At 39.3% G+C, this 27490-nt stretch overlaps 1 protein-coding gene and 1 long non-coding RNA gene across 7 annotated transcripts in view; one reads left to right on the top strand and one right to left on the bottom strand.

Moving 5' to 3' along the window:
* Positions 1–27490, bottom strand: part of LOC111255352 (glycine receptor subunit alpha-2-like) — a 108234-nt gene that overhangs the window by 75344 nt on the left and 5400 nt on the right. The window contains exons 1-2 of one of the 6 annotated variants that reach the window (XM_022817240.2): positions 17443–17823; positions 16668–16742 (exon numbers count right to left, since the gene is read on the bottom strand). The exons of 4 other annotated variants lie outside the window; for them this stretch is intronic. In XM_022817240.2, the coding sequence (XP_022672975.1) occupies positions 16668–16699 (32 nt within the window). In that variant the 5' untranslated portion in view covers positions 16700–16742; positions 17443–17823. Of the gene's footprint in view, positions 1–983; positions 1254–16667; positions 16743–17442; positions 17824–27490 lie in introns of those variants that run through there. One more of the 6 variants, XM_086988032.1, reaches the window with a different exon arrangement.
* On the top strand, positions 14816–26340 carry LOC147758743 (uncharacterized). The gene is made up of 3 exons (XR_015327075.1): positions 14816–15106; positions 22306–22723; positions 23031–26340. It is a non-coding gene; the product is annotated as an uncharacterized LOC147758743 (long non-coding RNA).

The raw sequence follows: 27490 nt of genomic DNA, 5'->3' as shown, positions 1-27490 counted from the left end.
GTGAAGATGTTGGTTACTGCATTCGTCGAACAAAGTAGTTAATAGACCATATCCTAGCAATCCCAGTCCTCCGATAAGCATTATTGTTGATTGAAAAGTTTAACGCTAAGCGTATGATATGATAGGATCTAGAAAAGCGATATACACGATTGAAATCGTCTCATTAAGCTCTACACGCTATTTTGGGTAAATCTGCGAAAACGTTTGACACTCAGAGAAAAATGTTTACGGTATTAAAGACAATACTCGAACTGATTCCATAGCTACTGAACGAAGTAAAGACCTCAATGTAAACACTACGTACAACAAAACAGAACCGATTGTGCTTTAGCGTGTGTACAGCCATAGTCAAGGCTTACCAGTTGACACTTTTTAACGAGAGTATCTAGAGAGAACTTCCCTTAAGTTTCAATTGATTATTTCCCCTGAGTAACTTTAACGTTTCTTCCAACAGTGATCCATGAACACAAACGAAGGCCTTTGCTATTTTTCCTTCTATTGCTCGTTTACAAAATTATAGTTGCACCCAATGGTCCAGTGTAGTGCGAACAGTATAGATACATGACCGTGTGGGGCTGCATGGGTCACCTATTGAATTAACGCCCCAGCAGGTCAATGCGTATTTCAAGCGTCCATTCCATCTGTCCTCGGTCGTTTCCGTTCAGACGCCAACGCAATCCTACATTAACGCAACGAAGTTGACGCATGTAAAATAGTTAAAAACAAGATAGGATGGATGGATGGATGGCTGTCGCCATTATACACAGAAGATCCCGTCCGTATTTTGACCTGTGTGACAAATACGATCGCTCGTCACAATGAGTGAGTCCAACTTCACACAATGATATCAGTCATCATATGGGGGGGGGGGGGGGGCATCTTAATTCTGGTACATAGTCACACATGAATCTAATTCGAGAAGTGCTAGCGTTCTACGTATTCGTAATTAGATACAATTGGGACTGTCAGAAGTAGCCTCTTACCAAAGGTAAATGATTAGTTGCGTAGAAGTTTTGCCTGTTGATGTCAATGAATTGTCGTCCGTTCCAAACCATGAAAAGTTTCTTCGGATATATGAAGGTTAACTGTAAACAACTGAACATCTGCAGTCGTATCCATTCCCGTCAGATTTTATCGTCACGATGGATATGTTTGACACGCTCGCAGATGTTCATCTTGTATCTGATTGTCACTCACTGAACTATATTCAGATCTGAGAAGATAACGCCGTATTTATTTTGTATTACTCGTGTAGGTATTAGTCTCATGGATTTTACCTATGTAAAGAAGTACACAGAAAAAATGTTTACTCAAAATTTGCGGCTTGAAATACATGTACGTCTATGATAAGTTTGACAACATTTAGGCACGAGCCAGGCAAGTTTACTGCAGCTCGAGTAAATTTTCTATATGGTTATATTGTCGAGGGTACACTTTCCACGCAACCATACAGAGCGTGTACATGTTGCAGCTTCTTGAATTCTATCCAATATGCATTGATATGTAGACATCTTATATGTTGTTATGCAAGATACTTTTATGTGACTCTATTTTCGCCATGATAAAACGTTGCTGCCATACTTTGTGTGTCGCCGGTTAATTGGAATCGGCTAACTAACGAACGTGCGCTAATTTATCCATCGAAATATTATTCTGTTTCCTCTTCAGAACGAAGAAATACCCTGTGGATTTCATGAAGGACATTCAGTGACATACAAGGCCATTATAGAGACAACGGCACGCGACGCTAGCAAGAAAGCGACATGAGTCTAGCACGGATACCCCTATTTTTTCCAGAAAAAAACTAACGTAAAATTATTTATATGCAGCGACTGTAGACGCCTAAAATGCAGTAGTATAACGTCAGCTAATCTCAATGATAGGACCAAAGTAAATTCAGTGATTTGTCAATTGCACAATGCATCGCATAGCTCAATGCTTCCACCACGGCTAATACTGTTATGATTTGGAAATTCTGCGTAAAATAGAAGAACAACGCAAAAAAATGTAGCATCGGTGGAGCGTAAACAATGGAAGAGCTACAGAACTCGGCGGAGACCCTCATAAAGAAAAAAAACAACTTTGTAAGAAAAATGGTTATCTTGCAAAGGACATCAATAGTCTGGGCGCTGCGTGCTACTGCCTAGGTAAGGTAAGTGCACTGATAGCCGGGGGCGCAGCCGTAGCGCTAATCGTCACGATATTTGTCGGCCGCTACACCGAATGAATTGTTAAAAAGCACCTAATAGGAGTGCATTAATAAACGAAGTATTCTATGAGTAAGTGCAACAAAGAGCGATCGTTACTGGAGACTTTACGACACGACTGTCGTTTGCAAAGACAAATATGCGGAGAGTCTACATAGCAAAGAGTGTCCCAACGCATCAGCGAAAACGCCGCACGAACCATAGCGTGTTCAGGCCAATGTGCACTCCGTAACAGTCAAGAAAATGAAACTTCGTAGGGTCTATATTAACTTCGATTAACGATGATCTATAGGATTTGTTGAAAAACTGAAATTGATGTCAATTCTTTCTCTTCCGAAGTTGTCGCTGGTGAATGAGACTCCCACAAAACAGTGATACGGGTCATGTCAGTCTGTTCCTTATCCACAGGCACACCCGATAATCTCGTAAACCCGGACACTAACCGGAGAAATAAAAACAATAATGAAATATGACAATACTTCTTCAAAAGTTTCAGTCGATACTTCAGATAATCTAGACCTGTAGCTTATCGACTGAAGCATGCCTACTACATATAAGGAGTGAATTCGCAGGAAACCAAGGAAGTAAAATTTTTCAACTTCTGTGCCGAGTTTGTCACGGATCCCACCCGGAGCATTATAAACGACGTTGGGATACTTCCCAATAGGATCGGTACGGGTCACCATTTAGTGAAGTGCTGAATCTCCGGGCTCGTAGATGATAAGAAAAACTGTCGTCAAAGAACTGATCATGTAAAAGCAAGTTATCCTGCAGTGAGATCTAATCTAGATTGAAGAGACTTGCAGATCTCCTTTTAAGTCTGTGAGTACTGAACAGCATGGAGCAAAACTTAGCCTGATAATTCACCTGTTAATCGACGAAGATTAACGAACATATATATACATATACATCCAGAAAGTTGTATGTTCAGCATAAGATCGCATACGTACACAGAGAAATTAATAGAGCGACTAGAATACGACGAGCAACTTGTAAGTAGCGATTCGAACAAGAATAGTTATACAAAATCTACTAGGCACCTAGGCGGAACGAAAAGGATGGATAAACGCGTCAAAACACAGATATCCAGCGATTTTTTTTGTAATACATACATTGCTAGGAAAAAATCGTAGTCTAGAGCTAGCGAGAACCCAGATAGACTTCCATCATACTCGTTCGAAAGACCCAGAATCTCGATTTGCATCGTCTCTTGTAAAATTTTTGGGCGATCCAGGAAAAGCGCTCAAGTGCCAGACATATTTTGAACGGCCACAGTGATCCCAGACAGCAAAAAGGGATCGAAGGATGGGCCTCGCAATAAAACGCTATTACCTCTAGGTGTAGAAGCATACAGATTACTACAAAGAGACAATGTGCTGTTATATACAAGAACGCTAATAAGCAGAAATAGATATCTCCTGCGTAGTTCGACTACAGACTGTTCGAAATACGAATCCAATGGGCAAAGTTCGTCAACGTGTGTCTGGGTTTTGTTGTGAGGTACTCCGACCTTATATTCGAACGAGTCACTAACGCGATTTTCTATTTCGGCGTCGCTGATCAGCTGGAATCCAAAGTTTTCTTAGCGATCGCATATTTTGTGCCAAAGTCAATAAGGACTAACCAGTTACCTCAAAAGCCATCTTGTATTATCCTCGAAGAAATATCTTGGCACTGCTTATGTACATTCTGTACATAAATTCTATTATACATATTATCCCAATACGTATTTGCAAATTTTAATGCAGATCATGCAATAATATATGCAAGGGTTGACAAAAACAATGACAAAGATATTCTAGAAAAGTTTTTATAATGGACCAGCAGGTTAGATTTTAAACAGTCGATTGAAAGAAACGTATATTCCATTAGTGGATTCAATTTCCAAACAGTATCTACAAGTATTATCCGACATTGCTTACACGTATTGTCCACGATTGGGAAAAGTTGTCACCACATTTACCCCTTTGGAAACACAGAACACGCGACAGGTATAGTTCTTTACATATCACGTCGCTGTACTGGATAAATGGAGGACCCACCTTCGCGCCTCAGGCTTAGGCCTTCTAAGATGTCGATTTATTTTAAGCCATTCATTAATGCAACATTCGTATGCTATCTAAATTTAAAAAAAAACACTGTTTGATTTATTAAAGTTGAAAGTGTATACGTAAAATGCGCTGCCTTCAAACACCAGTGTGAGAAAAAAAAGTTAGAAGCTCCATCAGTCTTTAATGGATTAACGGTCATTGATAGACAGATCTCTGATCGTATCAATAAACATATCCCGAATTTGAAAACAGGCTTACTGGACCTAATCTAGTCAAGTATTGTACCTTGGACGTTTTAGCGAAACCTATAGCCGAAAAATTGTACATAGACGGCCAACTATTTCCATACAGAGTCTCGCATACGTTGCGCGGGTAATAATACACTGCTGGGTTACATATATAGCATGCTTGTTTTATGTATACGTCCTTCATCAAAACCTCCGTATACAATGTGTTACTATAAAAACATACAAAACCGTTGGCAGGGGTTCATTTTGAAAATATCGTCGATAGGCGTTTGTGTTAGCTATGAACGCGGTAATATCCACAGACGCCAATTATGGCCAGCTTATTAAGGTAAACGTTATTCAGGAGAGCTTCTTCCTTAGGTAGAAGCGCTTCTTTCCGTGTTTCCCTATTTGCTGGTCACTGTTTCTAAATATTGATAAAAGGAAGTGCTGTGCCCGCCCTTCATAGGGACCTAACGCCAAAGGAAATACCGAAAGTGAGGCTGATTAATTCGATGACTCGTCCATTACGTCACGGGCGTGTCATAGAGTTAACACTATATATATAGCATCCTATATTACCTTCGGCATGAAGCATCCGGGCTGTCTGCTAACCAGACTGTCGCTTTTAGTCTGATACGCTCGATCTGATCAAAGCACTGCACCAGGCTTTTGGCAAAGACACGAACAGATAATGCCGGCTTATGGACATGTATGTGGGTGCAGAGATCACGACAACAAACACCAATGGCTAGGGAAAGCAAGGCAGATAAACAGATGGCCAGTTGTTTAGACCTCTTATAAATAAAGGATGGACGTTACTGAGCCTAGAAGCGTTAGTTCAATTTTTTTTGGGAACATTTAAAAGCGAAATTGAGGCGTGACATATATAAGATCATCTTGTTCAACCTGTTCTCCAGTTAAAAATATATATAACAAGACGACTTATGATCGAAAAAACATCCGTTATCAAACATAGAACCATCGGTGTTACTGGTATTAAACGCTCTCCGGCCGCCATTGGCGTGTGCTTTTCAATCAGATGTAATTGAATCAGCTTCTACCCACGCATTAAAAACGACGAAAGGGGTTCCGTTTATACAAGGACTTTTTAGTTTATTTACCTAGTACAGTGTAATAAAATGTGGTGATTAAGCAGCATAGGGAGCTAGATGCAATTTTTAAATATGGGACCTTTTGTTTACCACATTGATGGAAAAGGAGGACAGTATTGGTGCTATAGGCGACTGATCCATCATCTGATCCAATGAAAAATATTTCAAAACGTATTTTCAACTAAAACTCATCTACTAATCATTTTTTTTTGGGCTTTTTCAAATTTGGTTTCGCGGTCGATTGCACGTGGACGGGAGGTGCGAATTACAGTGGCTTGTACGCTAGCCTGCATACATGTAGCTTTCGCAATATACGTCCTCTCTGGGATAATCTCTGCAGACAGATAGTTAAAGAAGCTGGTTATCGCGCAACCCCCCAATCATTTTGTATCAGTAAACACCTCTACCCGACAGAAGATTAAATTGCAAAGAGAAGTTTCTATGCTGTGCTACAACAAGCTGGCTAGCATCAAAACAATTGTTGCATGTAATTATGTTAATTTAATTCATCAATTGTTAGGCCTTAAGATAGTCACGTATAGCTATCGCTCGTCCGAATATTTCAAATACAAGACGGCTCGATAATCATTTAGAACCAATGTTCTTATAATTGGCTTAAGGCAAAAATTTACTATAATTCCCGCGGGAACATTTTATGCATTTTATTCTACACATCATATACAAGCCGATAAAATGAGCACAAGGCGGTGTACGAGGCTCGTTTCAATAAGGGCAGAAACGCATCGAAGCGTCTGATGAAGTGAGCTACCGTTGCTGGTCCACGGAAAGCTTTTCTTCACGCGCTTGCCTACATGCCTTATATCTAAATTGCTTCATGGTCTCAAAATCCATTTCATATAGAGCCAGATAAGAGACAGACAGAGCCATTTGGGCCACCTAGTATGTATTATGTAGGTTTGCATGATGCTTATATGGAGGAGACGACCTCAAATGCGATTTTTCACAATTGCCATTGAAAACCGACCCCAGGGGAGTCATAGTTCATCCTGATACAGCGTTATATTCCAACTTGACTGACCCGTTCCTTCCCTACGTCCTTATTTCGCGATAAGGATTTGGCCAGATGAAGGCTGAAGGGAGAGAACTCTCTTGGTGTCATGCCGGGTCTTCCTGCTAACGTGGAGGAACATCGTGCATAACGGATGACAAGCTGAATAAGCATAGCGCTATGCCACATCCAGATCCATCTTTTTCCGAGCCACACGGATTCGTTTGTGCTGGCACGTTTTCTCGCTTACTGATCTCTGTGGCTTTGTTCGTAGTCTAGCCACTATCGCGACGGGTTTACGTACACAGGCAGTCTCCGACTCTTCCACTTGCTCATATTTAGGTTACTTCTTTATAATACCTCCATATTCTGACGAGTGGAGCTCGACGCTGCGAAATTCTCTTTACGGACAAGTATGCGGATGCTCAATATTCCTCTGCCTACTTAGTCGGAATGTACCGCCTCTTCCAGCCAGCATTTTTACAGTACCACACAGAGACCTGCTGGCGCCGCGAGAGACAGTAAATAGCCCACACTAATATATGCGGCACTACGGCTGCTGAATGCAGGTTCCGGGGCATTGATGCCGATCGACAAACTATAAAGAGCCATCTGCTACCACATACAATATTTTCTGGCCCAGATTTGCGGCATGAGCTTACTAATAACACTAATAAGATCACGTGTAGTTCCCTGAAGTGCTTTCAGTAAAGCTTTACGCCATGGCCCATTCCAATCAACTTCCAAGTTTCCAACAGCCCAGTGAAATTGAATTATCATACATATCCCACTACAAGATCAACTTGATAATACTATGTACGCGAACCTTTATTTACTTACCTATTACATTAGTAGATTACGAAACAGAAATACTTCCAGCATCGCTGGCTTCGGAGATGTTTCATCACACAGTATGTTGGCGCGCTCGGTTAAATCTACCGAATACATATATATATATATATATATATATATATATATATATATATATATATATATATATATATATATACCTTCTGGTAGACGGAACGATTTGATTGATAGCGGCGATAGCAAGCACTTCCTTGCTGGGTAGGTAGCAAGGAAGCAGATACTATAGTCATACATAGAAACATGCTTTTAAACAAATGCGCTTCGTAGAATTACTAGGAACGACTCAGTAAAAAGAACGTAATGCAAGTTACTTGAGAGATGCAAACGCCAGAGCGCCGGCGTTCGGGTCGGGTCATTGCAACTCCATAAAAATTAAATCCGACTAGGCGGAATAAAATGAAACAAAGCGGATGGCCCGGGCGATATTAATTTGGTAGAATCTTCAATCGGTGAAGTTAATTTATTCAACTAAATGTAAGCTGAAGAAATATTTAATTGCAACCCGTTGTATGTAACATGCACGCATTCCGCATGGCTACAAAGTAGGGTAAGTTGTGCTGTACGGATAGGTGCGTTTCTAATCAAGCGACATGAGTGCAAGGTTGCCTCAATCGCAGTTTAGAATGATGATTCATAATCCAATCCATATTGATGCACAAAAGCACTATGGATTGTTGGTCTTATTACATTTGATAGTAGGCAAATTAAGCTGACGTAATTCAGGTTAGGAGAAGTCCTATAGAGCGGATAAGGACAATGAACAAAGGTATATCTGAAGCGTTTGTTGATTAGTTTCAACACGAACTGAAGAGCAACCTCAAGCAAGGCTTCATTTTACGGACACATGATCATAACAAACGCAGAGGCCTTTTTGTAAAAGGTTAAAATAGGCAAACGAACGGGCATTCAGTAACTACTTTTGGTGTTCACAGATTCAGGGCAAACCATTGCATTGGACAAATTCGGGTTCAGGCGGATCAGATCGCAGGAGTAAGAGCATACAAGTGGGAAACATTTACGCTGGTAAGCCTATTCAGACAAATTGCATGCCGTGTTAGTGAGTCCTTTGAATACTGTTGTAAATGTAAATGCAAAAACAGGATTTCTATATTTCATACATAAGTATAGTTTAGAATAGGATATTTTTAAGCGGTGCTTCGAGGGCCATTTGTCCCGAGGTAGCCTCTTCCGGCGACCGAGGGATTTTGTTGATGGCAGTTGCGATTGCCATCGTCAAAAACGTAAACAGTATTATAACAAGCAGTTGTTAACTGACTTGCGCTTGTCTCTAACAGACTCTCAGAGACAACCCAGACTGTTAAATGGCGTAATCCTAGAGCTTCAGTGTTCATCGTAGCTGTTCAGTACAGCTCCTCAAGCATTGGCAATGAGAATCGATGCCATTTTTCAGCTGATTTTTAATCTTACTGTCCTTCCAGTGTATAAACGTGTGCAGTTCGAACCTTTTATTGTCTTGGACCTCATTGATGAAGCATCTTGTGTTCGGTACAATGTTATTATCTTTAATTTTACGTATGTCTTAAACACATGAGCGTCGTAAAGGCTACAGTGTCGAAAACGGCGGGGCAGAAAACTGATCAGTAAGGAGAAATCGATGTATTGGTTTGCTTGAAGCGTATTACCTGAATTATGCGTATAGTCCTAAACTTGCTCCTTTTTTATTATCCTAATAATGTTTACCCTCTCGCACTGCACAGAATGCTAGCCAGCACACATTCATTATAGGCGAACAAGGAGAAGTCTGCCAGTACTTTTTGCCGTTTGATTCAGAGAATTGATTGTTTTTTTGCTACCGATATTTCAGTAGTAAAAAGTAATACCAGGATATCTTCTATGAAGAACCGGAGAACCTTTTTATAGGCAAAACTGAAAGGGCTCTTCGTCTCACTATTTTTAGTGTAGTCCATTTACGACAACCTCTAAAATCAGTCTCTGAGGTGAATAAATTGCGTTAATCTTATGGCTATTGTGATCAGGCAATTACGCGAGACATGAAAGTGGCCGTGTTTCACCTTCAAAACAAGAAAGCCAAAACGGACTTCGTCCCTAAAGACGAAATCATAAACAGATTACTACAAGGGATTCTGGACCTTCCCCATATTCTACCCACGCGGTCTTCGGCGAACCAATCCCAAATCTCTGCCAAATCTATATAATTAGCTCTAGTCTAATAACTAATAATTTCCTGTAAAGGCGTATCATATTGGCTACTTGATTGTTTAAACTATTTGTTTTTCCCAACCAACTTTTATTTAATTAGTAAACAAGATAACTAGATTGCCTAAAAGCATATCGTTTTCACACACCTTGGCAAATCCGTCATTTCATCGTTGACATCAATCGCCGGTCAAAGTATGTTACCGCTGAAAAGTTGGATTTTTCATACGCAAAAAAAACTTGTGGAAGAATTTAAGCAGTTTGTGAATCACGAGCACGTTAAGGCGATTAATAACAATTTTTTTTTTATTAAGGCAAGTTTGCCGTAACAATTCTTATTACATATATATATATGTATATATATATATATGTAAAATAAGAAGCGATAAGGTTAAGATACAGTACTTGTACGTACGTTACGGCGTAATATATATATATAGCCTAGCTTAACTGAAATCTGTGCTACGGGATTGATTTCGACAGTACGTTGCTAGTTTTTTTATCGCTACTTGCCAGCGTATTGAAGCAGTAAGGCCTTAAGAGGGATGATAACAAAGGCACCTACAGTTTTGTGTCGGTGACCTATTTTTGCTTGAAGAAGTAAAAATATGTTACACTAACCAACCAACGCTTGGTACACAATCGCCGGCCCTTTTTGTGTCAACCTAAAACAAGCACTTTCAACATAATCAAGTTTTTTGAAAGTCCACTCACAGTGAATAAATTTTAGCAAAAAATAATACATGTCAGACATGCAAGCATGTCCGGACAGATTGCTCCAGGGAATTTTCCCTGAAGAAAATTACTTTTAAGCCTATTTAAACGATTCGGCATATATGTACAATTCCACTGTTTTGTTTCTGACCCGGGAGGGCCCTTGTTCGTATCCATAGTTCTGGGAGTTGTTGCTGTCCAAACAGTCTTCCGACTTCGGAGGCAACGAAACGAGGGATGAGGGGGCTGAAGCCCGAAGTAAAGTGCGGGAGAATGAATTGTCAAGGTTGAACCGAGCTGATGTACATAGCTAGTCAGCAGCCAGCCAGCTCTGCTCTTTTCCGTGGTTCTGATCACGCAAAGACTTCTACCTTGCCACCGTATAGCTTGCAGTCATCCCCGTGAGTGTTACGGATTTGATTAGTATGTACAAGTATGGTTCGATGTGTTCGTATGTTCTTTAGATCCGAATCTTTTATTCGACGGCGATCTCGCCGGTTAAAGCTGTAGTGGACCCTCTACTCGTATATGAAACGTAAACTTTTACAGCACAATGGCTTACAGATGGCTCAAAACTTGGGGATGAGGAAGTCGGTGGATCGTAGTCTTCCGTCAATGTTTCCAGGTTCTAGGGGCAACGGACATTCATTGCGATCGATGCACTCGTTGCAAAGCCCACAGTCTATAAGCTCAACAAGTAGAACGAGGTTAAATGGGAGTGCCAAGGTTAAATGAAGTGTTCACTTACGAACTATAGAACACACCACTACTGTAGAACAAAACAGAGTTTTTCAAAATCATATGGAAGTTGTGTCGTTCTAATCTACTAGCAATAAAAGCCATTGAACTCTATATTATTGTCCATATAAAGGATTGGGTTTATCAGTTCTTGGCAAATTGAACTTTGGTCATTTTACATTTCCGTTTCCCATAATGTCTTTATAGATACTCATTTGACAAACTTGAAAAAATTAACTTTTCGACTTCGCTTTTGACGCATCTGTCCATTGGCCATTTGACATTTATGCATTAATAATAACTAAACTCAAAGGATTGAACCAGCGCCTGCGTATGGCTCAACATGGCCTATAGCTGTGATACATATTAGGTTCTATAGTAGTTAAACTGTCCCAGATACTTAAGCGAATATAAAGCGAAGTCGTAGCATACAGCTTGTGCGTTTCAATATAAAATATGTTAAGCTAACTTCACAGACCTCATTAAGATACATGAAACTGTTTAGGAATATGTAAGAATTTAGAAATGATCTTATCATAGAACAACAATGACAACCCTCTGTGTTTTGAGTTTAACGTCCGGTATCGCTGCTAGTCATGCCATCAGACGGCAACCTCTGAAACATTTTAGAACCTATCAAATTCATGTGCCCATAAACTTTTCTAACGTCACTCATATCCCTTAGCACTGTATAACTGAGTTCGATTTGTTTACTACAGCCGGTCTGTGTAAGTCTGTTAAGCCATGCAGGTCTGATGCGTTCCGATTATTCTGGATCTTATTGTGTTTTTTTCATAGATCTAAAATGCTCGCCAATAGGAAGTGATCCTCTATCGGCACTTTTATGTGTTTGCTCAAATGGCGTAGACAAGCGGCAGTGGCGATGTGAATCGATCGCTTGAATATTATTTTTTTTTTAATTTTTTACCCTCCCTGGACAATAATTGCGCAAACGGGTCCTTCGTTTACAAAAACGGGAATAATCATATACAGATAACGCTGTGGCGGAGTTTCTCTCCCTCAAGATATTTGCGTTCTTTCTAAATGCCATATAATAAGCAAAGCGCTGCTAGTGTCAGCAAAGATCTATCTTACAGGTATTACAGATTAAAGGCGGATAAAATCGAATCAGAGGGGTTAAGCACAAAAGCAGGTTTGAGCCTGATGAATGATTGACATTTGCCTTTTAGCTACTTACTCGGAGACAACTATGCAACTCCATTACAAAAATGGCTGGATTAGCTGTGCACGACAACACGTGCACTAGGGAACGCGCTTCATGGTAAAAGTTATCACCAATCGCGGATTGTTGACTTCATCTTAGTACCAATAAGTTAATTCTTGTTGTGCTAAAATTAACTTTCGGTCCCCTTCGCCCCTAAACATTATCGCAGAACTAAGCGCTCGGTACGATATGTCAAAGATTGCTGCCTCACGGAAAACTGCGAGAGTCAGCATATAGAATAATGTGTTGTTCCTTTCTTTTGCTCTCCGTCTTTTTCTGTGCATGCACATAAAGCAATGGCCTGCTAAAATACGCAGTGGCTTTGAACACGGCAATATTTGCACACAATGGGTACGGCCGATTTCGGGCAGTTCGTCGTTCCGAAAAAAGAACACCACTATGAGGGCAACATTTGCTCCGTCAGATAAAGCTAACGGATTGCTGGCCTGCCTTCGTTGTATGGTGGCTACACTGAAAAGCGGGATGTTTTCGATTGCAAAGTAAAAATCTCAAGCGATGATATCAGTGGAAACAACAGCTAGAACAACAACAACAACAACTTATTCATTTGCCGCAATTTTTCAAAAAGTCGCTTCAGATCTGCATTTGCTTCTTTCGACAAGACGGCCCAAGGCGTACACCGTGCGGACGCTTAAAGTTTAGCGTTAGCACAGCTATACTGATTTACCGGCAGAGTTAACATTGCATTTTGTGCATAGGCTCATTTGCCAGGCGACGATAGGGTAATTCGAATACACATCAAGCAGCGTGTATAAGCGAGGTGAAACAAAAAACCTGCAAAAATTAGATCAGATTATCCCCGGTAAAAATTTCGGTGTGCACGAGGAGGACGGCTTCGCAAAAAAACAGGGGCAAAGCGGAAATTTGTTGATTCGTTTTTATATATCTCATCGGATGCCGACAGTTCTGGATGCCTACTACAATGGGGATGGCTTGCCTAACTCAGGAGCTCAAGAGGATATAAAACGAAGGAGTGCGCGTCGTGTAGATGTCACACCTGCTACGAAGTTGTAAAGCTCTCCAAACAGAACTTACATCGTTGCGCCAATTGGCCACTAGTACGCACATATCTGACTAGGAAAATGGGTACATGTATTTCCCCGATATCTGTGGTATCGCAGGAGGGCTTTTATTGTGTATAAAATGTAAATACACAGAAAACGTGAAAAGGACATGAAAGATGACCGAAGGGCAACTCTGTCCAAGGTCTACATGCTGGACGGACTCCGACTGACGTTATAGACTTCGTTAGCCTTTCGGCCGCAACAGGTTATTTTATCGCAAAAGAGTACGCGCCTCAATAGCAAGCAAATGCCAGTTCTTCTACATGGAGATGGATGACTCATACACAACAGAAAAGACAAAAAAGGCTTCAAAATTAGGGAAATGAAATGAAGCCATACTTTCAATAATCCTTCCATTCAAATTAGAGCTAACCCGCGAGGAATCGTTTACGCGAGTCTACGATGTGCGCGCTACACTGTAAATACCAGACAGATGTCCTCCAAAGCTATACATTATTCAACCCAGATAACCTAAAGGGTGAACACTCAAAAAAAAGAAATAAGGTCTTTGCGAGCACAAAAATTATCAAGCCACATGAGTAGGTGGACCCGTAAGCAATGTTTTTTCAGGGACATTCTCATGATATGTAGATATAGATAACTATACTTTCACATAAACGCGATGCTCGATAATATGTTAATGGGTAAGCGAATAAATGCTTAACGCACAAGGCGGACCACCACATATTCTAAAACTAATCTGTATTTGCCTCTGCACCAGACCTCAAACCTTTACGTATATAAAATGGCCTTACATGACCTACTGCTGATGCTCAAAAAGGTATCACAGCATGTTTGTAATAACACAGAAAATAATAAACGCCAAGTATCGAAGGAATAAAACGATTCCTAATAATAACGATGTTTATTACGCATAAATCAATTTTTATAATGTCAGAGTATACTTAGATAACTAAGACGATATTGGTTTACCTATTTTTTAGTTATAGTTATATATATCGTTTAATCTATTATAAGTAAATGTAGACACAGGGTAAACAAGAAGTTTATCATCATTCGTTTTCTATAATTCTAACCGAATTATACTGCTTGACAGGCTGCAAGTAGCAAAGGAAGGTTAAACATAACCGCACAAGATGCCTTCTCAGCTGGAAGATAGCAACTACTTGGCAACACCCTTCTAGATAATATTTGTCAACGCGACCTAAGGGCATCAAAGGCCGGTTCAACAAGAGCCACAGTGCGTAAATCATCGACTCTTATCACTGAGTGTTTTTAAGCTTGACGTCAGTAGTATTATCGTATATACTTTCTGCGCTTATCGTTTGTACTGAAACATCCCGATCCACCCACAAAAAGATGATGCTGTAGTGATCTAACAAACGCCATTCATATGCCAAATAGTAGATTATTTGATAAGACTATATGATTCTATTCTAAGATTCTAGGGTTATATGAAAACAGTAAGGTTATTCGGTTTTCGTTTTGGGCCATGACAAGATCGCAGAAAATATTAATACAGGTCAAGAAAAACCAAGGCGATGAACTGATTGTTTTGGTTGTTAGATGTTAAGATAGCAATGATAGCGAACAGCCGTCCCTTCCTGTCTTATGGCCGGCCACTCGTTATAAATGTTGAGCAACTCAGTAGTTACTCGTAAAATACATTTACGTTAAAAGCCAAGTATGACAACTTGTTTGACACATTGCTTCAAGATTCTCTAAGGTGAGCCGTTACATTAGATATTATGTTTTCTTTCCATTATGGTTGTGAGAACTACGAAGCTTCGAAAAGATAACCTAATCTATAAGAGAGCCTTTTCAACCGAATCTGCCCGCCTTTCTACTCCACTTTTTTTTGTTGTAATTATTCTAGTAACTTGCCCTTAAAATCAAAGAGACACACTCGCAACGAACGAAAGCTAAAAAGGCAGTAGCGTTGACCGCCATGAGAAATGACCGTTGTTTTAGGCTGACTACATGAACGATTCTATAGAACGTTACCCACTATTCAGTGCGCATCATGTACTTTTCTACCAGGTATCAATGATAGTAACCGCTAAACGTACGGAAAACCAAATCGAGCAGTAACCGATCCAAAAATGCTAGAATAAGTTCATTATTTTGCTAAGGAAAATAACTTCTGTTTGTCGAAAACTTCTTAGTCGATTACTATGCACGAATACAAAGGGTCATTTCGGTTTCGGTATATAACAAACAAGCAATACCCAATTAAGGCGATGCGACTAAACTTACGGATGACTATCTATTCAACTAACAGAAACAATGTCGTCCCAATCTTATAATGGGCGGATACGTACATGGCCAGATGAACTTTCTACTGACGCATGTTGCTAGCGACGTATTTCTTTTTCTATTTTCTTATCAACAATAGAAATCACGCTGTAAAAGAGTTTAGCCGAGGCATTGACGCAAACCGTAAATACCATACATGCACTTTATGCATACGATACCGCGCTCACTGCTGTTTTTTACCGCAACCCCACTACCCCAATAAAACGCTATTTTCGTTTGGCAACATCCCACTTATTCGTCACACGCATAAAGGTTCACAAAATGTCGTCCTGCATATCCTGGGTGATCTGTGAATGGTTTAATCATTCGAAGATAGCTGCTTACTGAATATACATCAGCTAATGTTATTATAGGTATAGTAGATTTCATTTGAAACTAGGTTATGAAGACTGTCTTAGAAAGGTACAAGGGTTAATTTCGTTGCAGGGTAAGCCAAGTTTTGCCGCGGTGTTTTGTATGTGATTGCTCCCTTTAACATCGTCTCCGGAAGTTAAGTTCTATCTGTCCACAAAACATTACTTCTTTTGAGTCTAGAGGAACTTTTTCGGACTCACATTACCTTATTGTGTCCTTGAAATATTCATAGGAAGAGATATGTTTCTCGAAAGCTCTTTATTTATATTTTCGCACTTGTGCTAAACGTCTTTTTGTGAGATCAAACGCTTTTCGCAGAACATTGCCCATATCGCTTTCACTTCGATAGATATGGCTACGTATTCTTACCTAGAAGAGGTAGAGTGTTTGCTATAATACATTCAAGCGAGGTTTGTGTATATCAGTCCAATTGGCTGATTCTTTTCTAGCAAAACGGCATATATCCTAGATGGCAGAGTTTCGATCATTTTAACTGAAATTTCATATTTAAATTTCAAATTCACTTCGCTGTAGTCGTAGCTTTAGCTTTCAACATTTGAACTTATTGAATACCTTGATTCCAGCATATAACGCAGGACAACCTAATACAATCTTACACTATTCCGAAAAAACGTTGAATTTTTCTCATGAGATAATCTTTGCAGCACCAGTTTCATCAATACGCCTGCCGCCTGAAAGAAAAGCCATCATATATTACTGTTTACTATAGATCTAACAGCTTTTGGATATATTAATCTGTGAGCCTTTTTCAATTAGATTCATTTCAGGAACGTCACACTTCTCTAGATTTTTCAATACGTAGAGAATGTAAATGAGTCCAGAGCAAGAGTTCTTCAATTAATGTTAGTGTATCTGTCTTCTATTCACTCGTCTGCGTACCAAATATTAGACTAGTGTTATTTTCTAGATTTCTATCTCCCTGACTGTATATAACGTTTCTACCGACGACTGTAAGAATGACGTGGAAACATGGTCTCTGAAAAGTTCCCTGTATTCGGCTTTTCGACCTCTCGATTGCCGATACGAGTTGTAAAGACTCGGGGAATCGCAAAAAAGATTGGTGCTTATTTAATTGTATTTCATTTGTGCTTGTTGAATTAAAGAACAAGAACCTTTTATTCAAAATTTATATTTTTCCATACGAATTTTTTGTTTTTCTGCTCCTGTTGCCAAAGTCTACGACTTGGCGCGATATTTACGGAAGCTTACATGATCGCCTTGGCACACTGAAATTGACCGAGAGTCACTTTGCCAGGGAGCTGTCGACACCGAGGAGAAACATACACGTTTGTTCATATATATACATGTAAATGTATATCGTTGATCATTAGTGATATTTGTATTGTGCTCATACATATATATGGAACTGACCGAAACGGAGGGTTAAACGGTTTTTGATTGCTCTTTTCCGCTAGCGGCAAAAATTCCACTGCGCACGTCACCGAAAGATGCAGGAAAACAATCTTGGCCGCACGGATGATCAAATCGCCTCATTGCTTGTCCTTTACAACCACTCTCAGTTTGTTCGACCTTAGGCTTCGACAGCAACGTACAGAATACGTGTCGTTTGGGAAAATTTACAATTGAGACCCTTGAATAATTGGATCTCATCAAAGTTTTCTTTCGGGATTACAAATATTGACTCGAAATTATCTCTCGGACCTCCAATCCTACCTGCCACTGCTGTCTGAAGGCCGACAGCGATGCTTTAAGGTCTCAGCGGAAGCTCTCAAGAACAAGCTTGGGAACTGGGAATGTAAATTCTTGTAATTTGTTTACTTCGGGTGCAATGAGAGGCAACGTGTGGAAAGGGAAGAACCGGCTAAACAGACATGGCGTCACTCGCTTTACCATGATGGGCTCCACCACAGACGGCAAATCGGGCTTTTACAACACATGCAGTTATTCCAGAGGCAGACAAGACTGTGATAGATATTATACTGCTCGTCATATTTCTGGTACCAGCTTTAGACAACCTAGCAAATTAGCTTTATAAACTTAAGACTCGTACGGCCCCAGATGATGCAGAGATAGTGTTTGAAATTGTACTATATATTCAAACTCATACGAAGTTTTGAAATCCTATTCGCAGAGGTGAGTTAAAAAATAACATTTGAGTTAGCGTGCATTTGCACACCATCAGACGACTGGCTGGCTCCCAGCATAAAACGAAGTCTGTCCGTCATGCCCGAATTCGAATTTAGACCATAACGTGTCCCTGGGATCAGGCAAACACGTTAGTTGTAGAGCTATCACGGAAACACATTTGTCAACCCTAAAATAACTGAGGCAGAGTCACACGGAGGGCCACTAGCCGTATGAATTCAATAGTGGATAGACTCTACGGCCTGATATCGAAGTGTGGAGGTCAATCAAGCCTCCATCTAATCTAATACTGATCACAGTAGGTTATATGGCTTAAACAGAAGCCCTGAAAACGTATTACATATAAGCCTTGGTATGTCTTTTTTTAATAATAACGAGGATAACGGTAGTATCAATTATCAATTTTCATAGGACAGCGCATAGGTTGAAGTGTAGATGACGACACCACACGTTTGTTTTGAAAAATAAATATTTTTGCTGTTTGCTGGTCGGTACAAAAATAGTAGCCAACTTAGCTGATTCGTACTTTTGAGTAGTCTTTGCGTAAATAGTCTGTATCCCTAGATAATTTGCTCCACTAAATGATTGTTTATTATAATGACGCATCACTAGAGCGAAGAGTTTTCCTACATATATGTAGGACCCACACAGCGCACAAAAGATGGTGAACGATTGTATTGAACTAATTGGGCTTGGACGCAATCCATTGTTGCGTTATCTGTAAATCAAGATGGTTGTCAATATCGATATAAGGCTATATAGTTTTATAAATAATATCAAATAAACATCGGTACACTTTAGAGAGTATATGATTGCCAGTTCGCATTGCGCGATCACTCAATTACAAAAAACAAAACAAAAATATTATGGCCGGAGTGGCGTTCATTCCCTCGAGGCTTCGATTACTTCTTTAGCAGGATTCTATGACCGTTTGTTTCCAGTCGACAAAAGCCTGATGACAAAGAAATAATAGAATCATTTAGACAATACAGTTTACTTGGGTTTCAAAAAGGTAGATTTCGCTAGACGTGGAAACATCTTAATAACATGGTTAATACACACATTGGGCATACAAGTCCACTATGTGAGGAACGGTCTCAAGCCAGTAATGTACAAGGCAGCGATTTTCCCCCAAAATGATACCGTGGATAGACATCCACGAAAAAACTTGACCCGAACCGTCGCAATTGAAAGGGTCGGTACATACCGCAGATGGGGCAGATCACACGCTTGAATGACCCTGCTGACAAAAGTTTGCCACTGGTTAATATGAATTTCGCCAATCATCCTACGACAGCTGACAAAGAAGATTGTAAGCCAATGTTTTACGAGCTTTCTTCTAGAAGATTGCTTCTTAAGCGTTTCAATCATCTCTCAATCAGCTAAACCGACCAACATTCAGGTTATATATTGACCCTAATTTACTATAAATATTATATATATATATAAAATTTTGCTATATTTCATTTGTGGACACAGAAATCCATAAAACTAACCTACTTGCTCATACTTTAGTAGAAAGCTTTAATACTTGCATCGAAATGTAGTGCCGTAGGTGCAATGGGTACTAGTTGGGATTGCACAGTAAAGTGATATTCGTCCTGGTTAAGTTCAGCTGAGCAGGAAGTTAGTATTTCACTTAGAAAATAATTTGATTTTTGCGTTGATATTAGTAGGAATACTGAAATCAGTTAAAAGAACAAATTCTGTATTCAATTAAAAGCTAAGAAATCGAGGCTAACATATACCGATTTCCAGGTCGATTCTCTGCCAGAGCTGATTAAAGGTCGATTTCAATGCTTCACATCGTTTACGGCGCCTCTATGAAAGTTAGGCCGCATTGTTGTACATCATGCGTATAGATTCTATGAACTTACGAGTTAATTAATTAGTGCAAACTTCTAACTAAATTTCCTTCTCAATCGTCAGGCATTAAGTGTATTCAATTTGCCTTTTACACTTGTCAACTTCTGCAATGTTTACAATACAATATCGATAAGGATTTAATGCTCAGTTGCGCTTTACTAGCTATTCCTGATTTTTGCACGTCTGCGTTCTTCATACACCTTTGTGAATCCCATTTTGATCTGTGCCCTAACAAGGACAATATCGATTAAGTGCACCATCAACTGCAACATTATCATTACTTTCACTGCTTACTGATTCTAGCTAGGACACATCTTTCAGATCCCGCATAAATTATGCAAAATTTTACTGTGACCCATTCATCATCAGTAAGCTTCTGTTCTCATTTGTATGTGGCCATCACCTCGTCAAACCTAAAATAACAGGTTTTCTTCTTAAACCAAGGAAATCTATAAATATATGTAGTCAAATAAACAGTATGTCACATAGCATACGCTTAGCATTTCGGTGTTTTTTCAGATGATTACAGAACCTTTTCCACTAGTCAGTGGAAAGTTTTAATTAAATCTAAATCTTTTTATCGATATCCGTTGTCAGTCGCTATGCCAAAGTATATACGCTACGTATGATGAATATTGCATTAGAGAAAAATAGCTATATATGTTGAAAAGGGTGGCAAATTCTCCAGCTAGGGACAATTATGCCGTTACGTATAGGTCGTGGAGTCAAGTAAGACAATGAGGGCGATATTTCAGCAAAGACGCATGCGCGATCCTACACTAGAGAATGGGCTCAAACGGAGCGCTTCTGTCGTCTGCACAAGGATTGTTTTGTAACTACCGAAACTTGTGTTTACACCATAAAACAGACGACTTTCATGCACTTCTCAACGTAGCTTTTGCAACTAGCATAGCTCTTATCCTAAAACGAACACTGATGCTAAACAGTTTAATATTGTATCTCATAGTAAAGCATACATTTCTGAAACGATCAGCCTTTCTGTAGAGCTTCGTTTTCGTCAAAAACTTCACACATCGAAACGTTGTTGACATCATGAAAACGGCTGGCTTTCGCGCAGCAACAGAATGGATGCGCGTGACGCTGCAGTCGATTGGAGATATTCGAGACCCCATAAGCACTGCCTTTTTACCCCTGTAAAGGTCGGGTTATGATATAACTCACATATATCGCGGTTCTAGCAGTGGATCGATCGGTTCACATTAACACGGAATCCTCGCCTCGGTCAACAAGGCTTGTTCGACCGTCTAGAATAGTTATAGACAGTTTTTGTCCGTCTCATACAATTAGTATGGGACCTTCCGATTGAATATATAAGAAGAAACTGATATAGAAGAAAAACATTTGCGAAACCCTTCAGTGTTCCGCAGGGTTCTATTGCCGGTTAATTTGAGAGGAACAGTTGCTTCTTACAGAGAAGATCGTAGATGCGCTCAATGACGCCACTAAGTCGCCGGATCTTGCTTGAATAGCTGTCTACAAGTATGTAAGCATACATGGGACGGACAATATGTACATAGATGCTGAGAAGTATTACTAAAGGTAAAGCTTAAGGGCACTCGAAAAGACACAACAGTCTATCGTGGATTCTGACAAACATACCATTATAATCCAGTTACTGGATTCAAAACCGGGGGCTCTAAACATAAAAATAGCACTATCCTACGTAGGTGGATAATTTTTTAGCCCGGCCCAAACGTCGTCCAGACATCTTTTTTAAAAGAGTATACGATTTCTTATTATATAGAGATTATATAGACGTTGAGTCGAATGTCTACGTAAAAGTTAACGATTAAGTGTTGGTATATATTGCGCTTTAAACTGTAGTGGGAAATCACATAATTACCAACAAATGCTGTTGTTAACTGATTGAATATCGTTGACTTAATTTTCATAGAAAAATGCATGTATCGATGTGCGTGGTAATTCCTTAGAGCCCAAATTTGGTCTTGGTCTACGCTTCTTCTAACCGCCATATTAAATCACGCATGTTGCCTAATTTTAATTGAATGTACTTGGATTAGGATGGCACACATGGGCATAATACGCAGGAGAATCCATCCACCGAATAAAAGCATTTTTGACCACTAATGGCCAAAGTGTACTAGGTCGCAAACCTCCGGCACCGAGCGCGAAAGAGTATTTACGGTATCGTTGACTGGACGGAATCAAGGCACGGCATCAGTTACTTGTGTATACAAAAACATGTTTAGTTAATGAAAAGAACCCTTTTTTGGGTTGCAGGTGAATGGTGGGTCAATACGGCTTCTTTTGTAAAACAGGCTCATACATAATGACGTTCGGGTATGACCTGTGTAGCGCGTCCGACAAATCACTCGCTGAGCTAAGTACTACTCGAGATCGTCTGTAGCGTCCTTTTAGAACTTTGTCACTATGATATTTCTGTCCGTAAGAAATATACAATATGGGATTAGTACAACCGTTCGATCGCTCTTTTCTTACCATTTCAAAATTAGCCTTTCCCATATTGAACCCCTGGCTACGCGTAGAATCTACGCATTTATCATCAATGATAAATGGCACTTCATTGCATAGAAATACTATATTTTGTTATTAAAATTGCATGAGGGGCAAAATGTTTGCGGCGCAAAAAATGCCTTTGTCAGCTGAGGAAGATTCTGGAATCCTGACACGTCGTTGGGTGTGTAGTGGTAGATATTTGTATTAATCGCTTCGAATTCAAGTTATTCCAGGCGGTTTCTTCTATAAACGCTGCCAAATAGTATCTAGACACAGGCAGAATTGCATCATCCAACGGCTATAAAATAGAGTTTTTTTTTTAAATTGAAGCATTATTGTCCTCTAGTTTTGCATAGTAAATATGATCAGTTATGTCTCATATATCTTTTAAAGGAATTGTCAAAAAAAATGAAGACGATTTTCCATTTTCTTTTGTTTCTTACTTATTTTTTTTGCTAACTATGAAATGGCATTTACTAATATTTCAGGGTATCTGTGTCGGTATACACCATGGCGTTTGCTGGAGCGTTGTGTTAGAAATAGATGGACAAACATCTAGTCCGCGAAATGAGAAAGCGTGATTATAGAGACCATCATGCACTACAGCTGGTTCGAACAGACGATACTGGTGCTTAGCACATATAGGGATGGCTTCTTGACAATTTCATCAGTATTTAGGCAACCGGTTACTCACTGAATTTTTCTGTTAAAAAATGGTTATGCTTTCCAAAATGTCTTCTCTATGATTTTTTAGTCATACTTCGCAGCACGGCGTTCACTAAAATATTTTACCTCAGTACAATACGATGCAAAATAAATTCATTTCTATGTTCCCCTAACGTCACCCTAAAAGGAAGGAGCAGTACGTGAAAATATTTATACTGTAGAGACAGTTTTTCCAGTGACATTGCTATTTCCGCCTCTCTGTTTTGCTTCCGGCCAACAACCGCTTTAAAAACAAAGGCCCTTACAGCATAGTAGAGTGTTAAGACCATGTGCCAACGTTGCTATGTTTAGCAAAAAAATTGTGTGTTCTTATATTTTAATCTGTAGAAAAGGCGTTTTCTTAATTTTCATAAAGTATAGCAACGTAATAAAACGTACTAAGTACTACTAGTAAATCCTCTAGTCTGTTGCTGCTGTTCGCTTGTTCAACTAATGCTGCCGAACGGCTACGTCAGTCATTCACATGTATACTCTTATAGACCAACGAAATGGATGGGATTATTTGAAACCCACATTGACCTTAAGAGTGATGCACGATGCAAAATTTAGCAAAATCACTGAAACAATGAATTGTTTTTTTCCCAAAGCTTTGCTAGTACCCACCAGTTGACCTCGGGTGAAACGACTGTACGCAAACACGCATTTTCTAGGATTTGGCTAAATTCCCTATCGTGGGGAAAAGACGATTTCCTAGACTTCGTCTTCAGGTAAACGCTGTTTAGACATAGCCAGAGGAAAACGCAAACGGTTCCGCAATCTTCATTGTTTTTGCTAGCGTATTTTCATTCAAAAGACACAAATGGTATCAGGGAGTTCTCGAGAATTAGCGGAGATCGCATAATAGAAGGCCACAGCGCGCTTATAGGATTTCATTTTCACTGAACTGTATTGTAGAGAAAACTTCAGAATAATGCGGTTTGCTCGCTCTAACAAATTGGGTTTATTAGACGTTCCGTCGGGAATAGGATTTTGATGACTGTAAACCTGTTTTTCAATGAATAGATTCACGGAGTCTATTTTAACACGAGTAGAGTGTACTTTTTGGAGAATAAGTGTCAAGAGGTTGGGCAATCAATGCCATTAGATTTAATTTTTCATTAGGAGCAAGCTACTGACTGAAAAGTCATTTCCATGCGTTTGCGAAGCATGAAGTCGATTTTATTAACTGCTATTGACGAAACATGGATCCAATACTGCATTCAACTCAAAAAAACCAACTAAAAGGAAAATTCTTTTGCTGACAGGGTGAGACCGAAGTGATTCTTTTTAGGGGTGCGTATAGTACCTTCCTTGTTAATTACCTGGAACATGCAGGGATGAATATGATACGACCATCCTTGGCAAGCTGTCAAATACCGTCGGCTAGAACTGGCATCATCTAGACAAGACAAAACTTTCCCTTTTCCATAGACCCATTACTTGAAAACTCAGTGGTACGAAATTCGAATGATATCACGGTCTCTTTCTATCCTACAGCCACTTATGGCTGTTTTAAGATTTCAAAAGATTTTGCAAGAAAAGAACATTTTTGGGGTATTTAATATGAAAATGGCAATATCTTCTTTTTCATTTAAAAAAAAATCGTCTTCGATGGCCGCGTGTGTGGGGTAAGACTGGTGCTGATGAAGCAGAACAGTCTTCGCTTTTAGTCTACGTAGTAACTGAAAAACCTACAGTATTTGGGCCCATTATAATGATGGCCATATCAAAGATGTAAGCTGTGAATATTTGATCAATTAAAATTGACTTTGAGAACTATGGATACTCTTAGTGAAATAGACCCTTTACTGGACCATGTTGATGCGATTTGTTGTTGCTACAGAATTTTTAGGCACATTACATTGATGAGGGATTTTTCCGCGAACCGTCCTGACTATCAAGCACGAAATAGAAGCGTTAGGATGCAGCGTATCCGCATGTCGTTTCCATTTGAATCGTCATAGCGGTGAGGAACATATCCCTTTGATCAACGACGAGAAGGGCCTCGACGTTCGGGCCTTGTGTACTCAGTTAGTTGATTGTGACTGAACAATTTTCAGTTGTCCAGCTTTTGTGCCAGTCGACTTGCGAAACCTGGTCGTTGAGGCCGACGTAAGGAGCAATACCAGTGCACAAACTCTTGCCGTTCTGCACACTCGTTGCAGTTGAGTTCAGTTCTGACTTACTTATAGTTAAATTATTGTAATCATCGAAGTAATAGTAGCAATAATTAGATCATCTGTTGAGGAGTTGGGTTCTGGGAAAAATTAGTTTTCCCGAATGGGCCTTCCACTGTTGAGGGATATATAGAATGTAGAAGTCGTATAGGACGGCTACCCTTACTCTTACATTGCGTTTCGTTGGACCCATTGATAAGGACCTGCGTGATGCCTAAAAATTCTGGGTCAATATTATATGTTTCGAATGATATTGGACAAAACTCGTGAGTTCGTAGTATTTCTATGGCGCTCATCAATACGTAGCTTCCCACCGTAGAGTAGAATTGACTTGCCCGATCTAGCTATAGTTCAAGCTCAATTTTCATACGAAACTTACCAGCATAGTGGAATTAACCGTTTTTAATTTACCAAAGTAACTTATGCCTTGCTATCTGTCGCTTTGGTTATTATTTTTTGTGTGGCTGATTTCCAATACGTGAATTAAGCTAGCAAATAATATTGAATTTATCTCGCAATCAAGAGATTGGTAAATGTAATAAAGATGGATCTGTGTCTGCTGCTCCATTCGTTTCACAAACCATGTGGCATAATAAACTCTGAGAGAAATATTCGAGAATAACGTAGGTACCTCGAATTTTCAGTGTATGTACTACATACGTATATACATGATCTATCTGAACGAAAAAAAAAAAGTTAATATTATTACAGTAGGTAACAGCCATAGCGTAGTTTTTGATTTGTAAAACCTGTAACTAGCTGATTTTGATAGCATGTTTATAGTTCGGAGTTAATAAGTTATACAGTCCATAAAGTTAGTATATATTGTACTCAATTTGAAAAATAACAGTACAATTTATAGAAAAAGTATTGTAGTTGGTTAAGATTCTAAACGATTTCAAACAAGCATGTTAAAGCCAATTTTTCATTAAATGTTAAAGCCATTCAAAGGTACGAAGAGAAATATTTTAATATATAAATGCCGTTTTTGATAGCTTAAAATTTATGTTCTTAATATATTCTCCACCGTTATCCACTTTATTTAACATATCACCTTTTATTGGCCATATTTAACTAATGAATCGAACTTGTTTTTGTGCTCGATTGTTGTTCGAGAGTAGGTTTGTAATCAATTAGCTTTATTGCCGATGTTTATTACCTTTATCAATCGGTCTTTTCCTAAATTCTCACAAATGTCGACGACAAACACGAACGGACGAGCAGATATGCATTGAAAAATAGAGCGTAAAGTCTACATTAAATTTCTAAGTAATGCTCGGCGACCTCGCTTACACGGTGAACCTTTTTGCTAAAAGAGCCGGTAGTATCTAGTCCAAGCGTCACTGTACTACATTTGAAGAAGGAAAAGTAAACAAAGTATCTTTATCTGATCAAAACAATAACGACGAACTTATAAAAAATACATTTCGGAAGATTATGCTTACATAAGGCTTTGCCGGCAACTGAAGAGCAACTGGTCGAAATTTACCGAACAGACTTGACAGTCTAACATAAAGAAGTAAGGGAATTTCTGTGATAATCTCTGCGTGCATCGTCTACAAATACAGGCGGACACAAAGTTACTAGTGGATAAGACGTACATATCGAAACTTACAGTCTCACTTTTCACTATTAACAATAACTAGACATATTAAAGATCTGATCGTTCTCTCTTCCGACGCTACTTTGACTTACTGCCATCTTACTTACATACGAATCTCGAAATTCAAGCCCACTTGACATTCATTGCATTCATTTCAGTTAAATTCTAACTGTTTGTTCGATTAAAAGTAAAATTTTTGCAATCAGACACATCACTGAGAAGTGTATGATATTTTTTTTTCAATTTATGAAATGTGAAAAATGAGGTATCAATTAATACAGTATACGAACGCTACTTAATATATGAAACTGAACGAGCTAAGCGGATACCGACCACGCACGAACCCATATACACAAAAGGATACCTGGACTGTTATTCCTCAGTGTAGGACAATTCTAAAAGAATATGCAATACTTAACAAGGTAAGCTGGCCGGCCGTCGAGTGACCCCCCAAAATTTATTC

Source organism: Varroa destructor, unplaced genomic scaffold, assembly GCF_002443255.2.
Source record: "Varroa destructor unplaced genomic scaffold, Vdes_3.0 BEIS01000001.1, whole genome shotgun sequence".
NCBI lineage: Eukaryota > Metazoa > Arthropoda > Arachnida > Mesostigmata > Varroidae > Varroa > Varroa destructor.
Note: the sequence above shows the minus strand (reverse complement) of the source record. Positions and strands in the feature narration are given on the sequence as shown.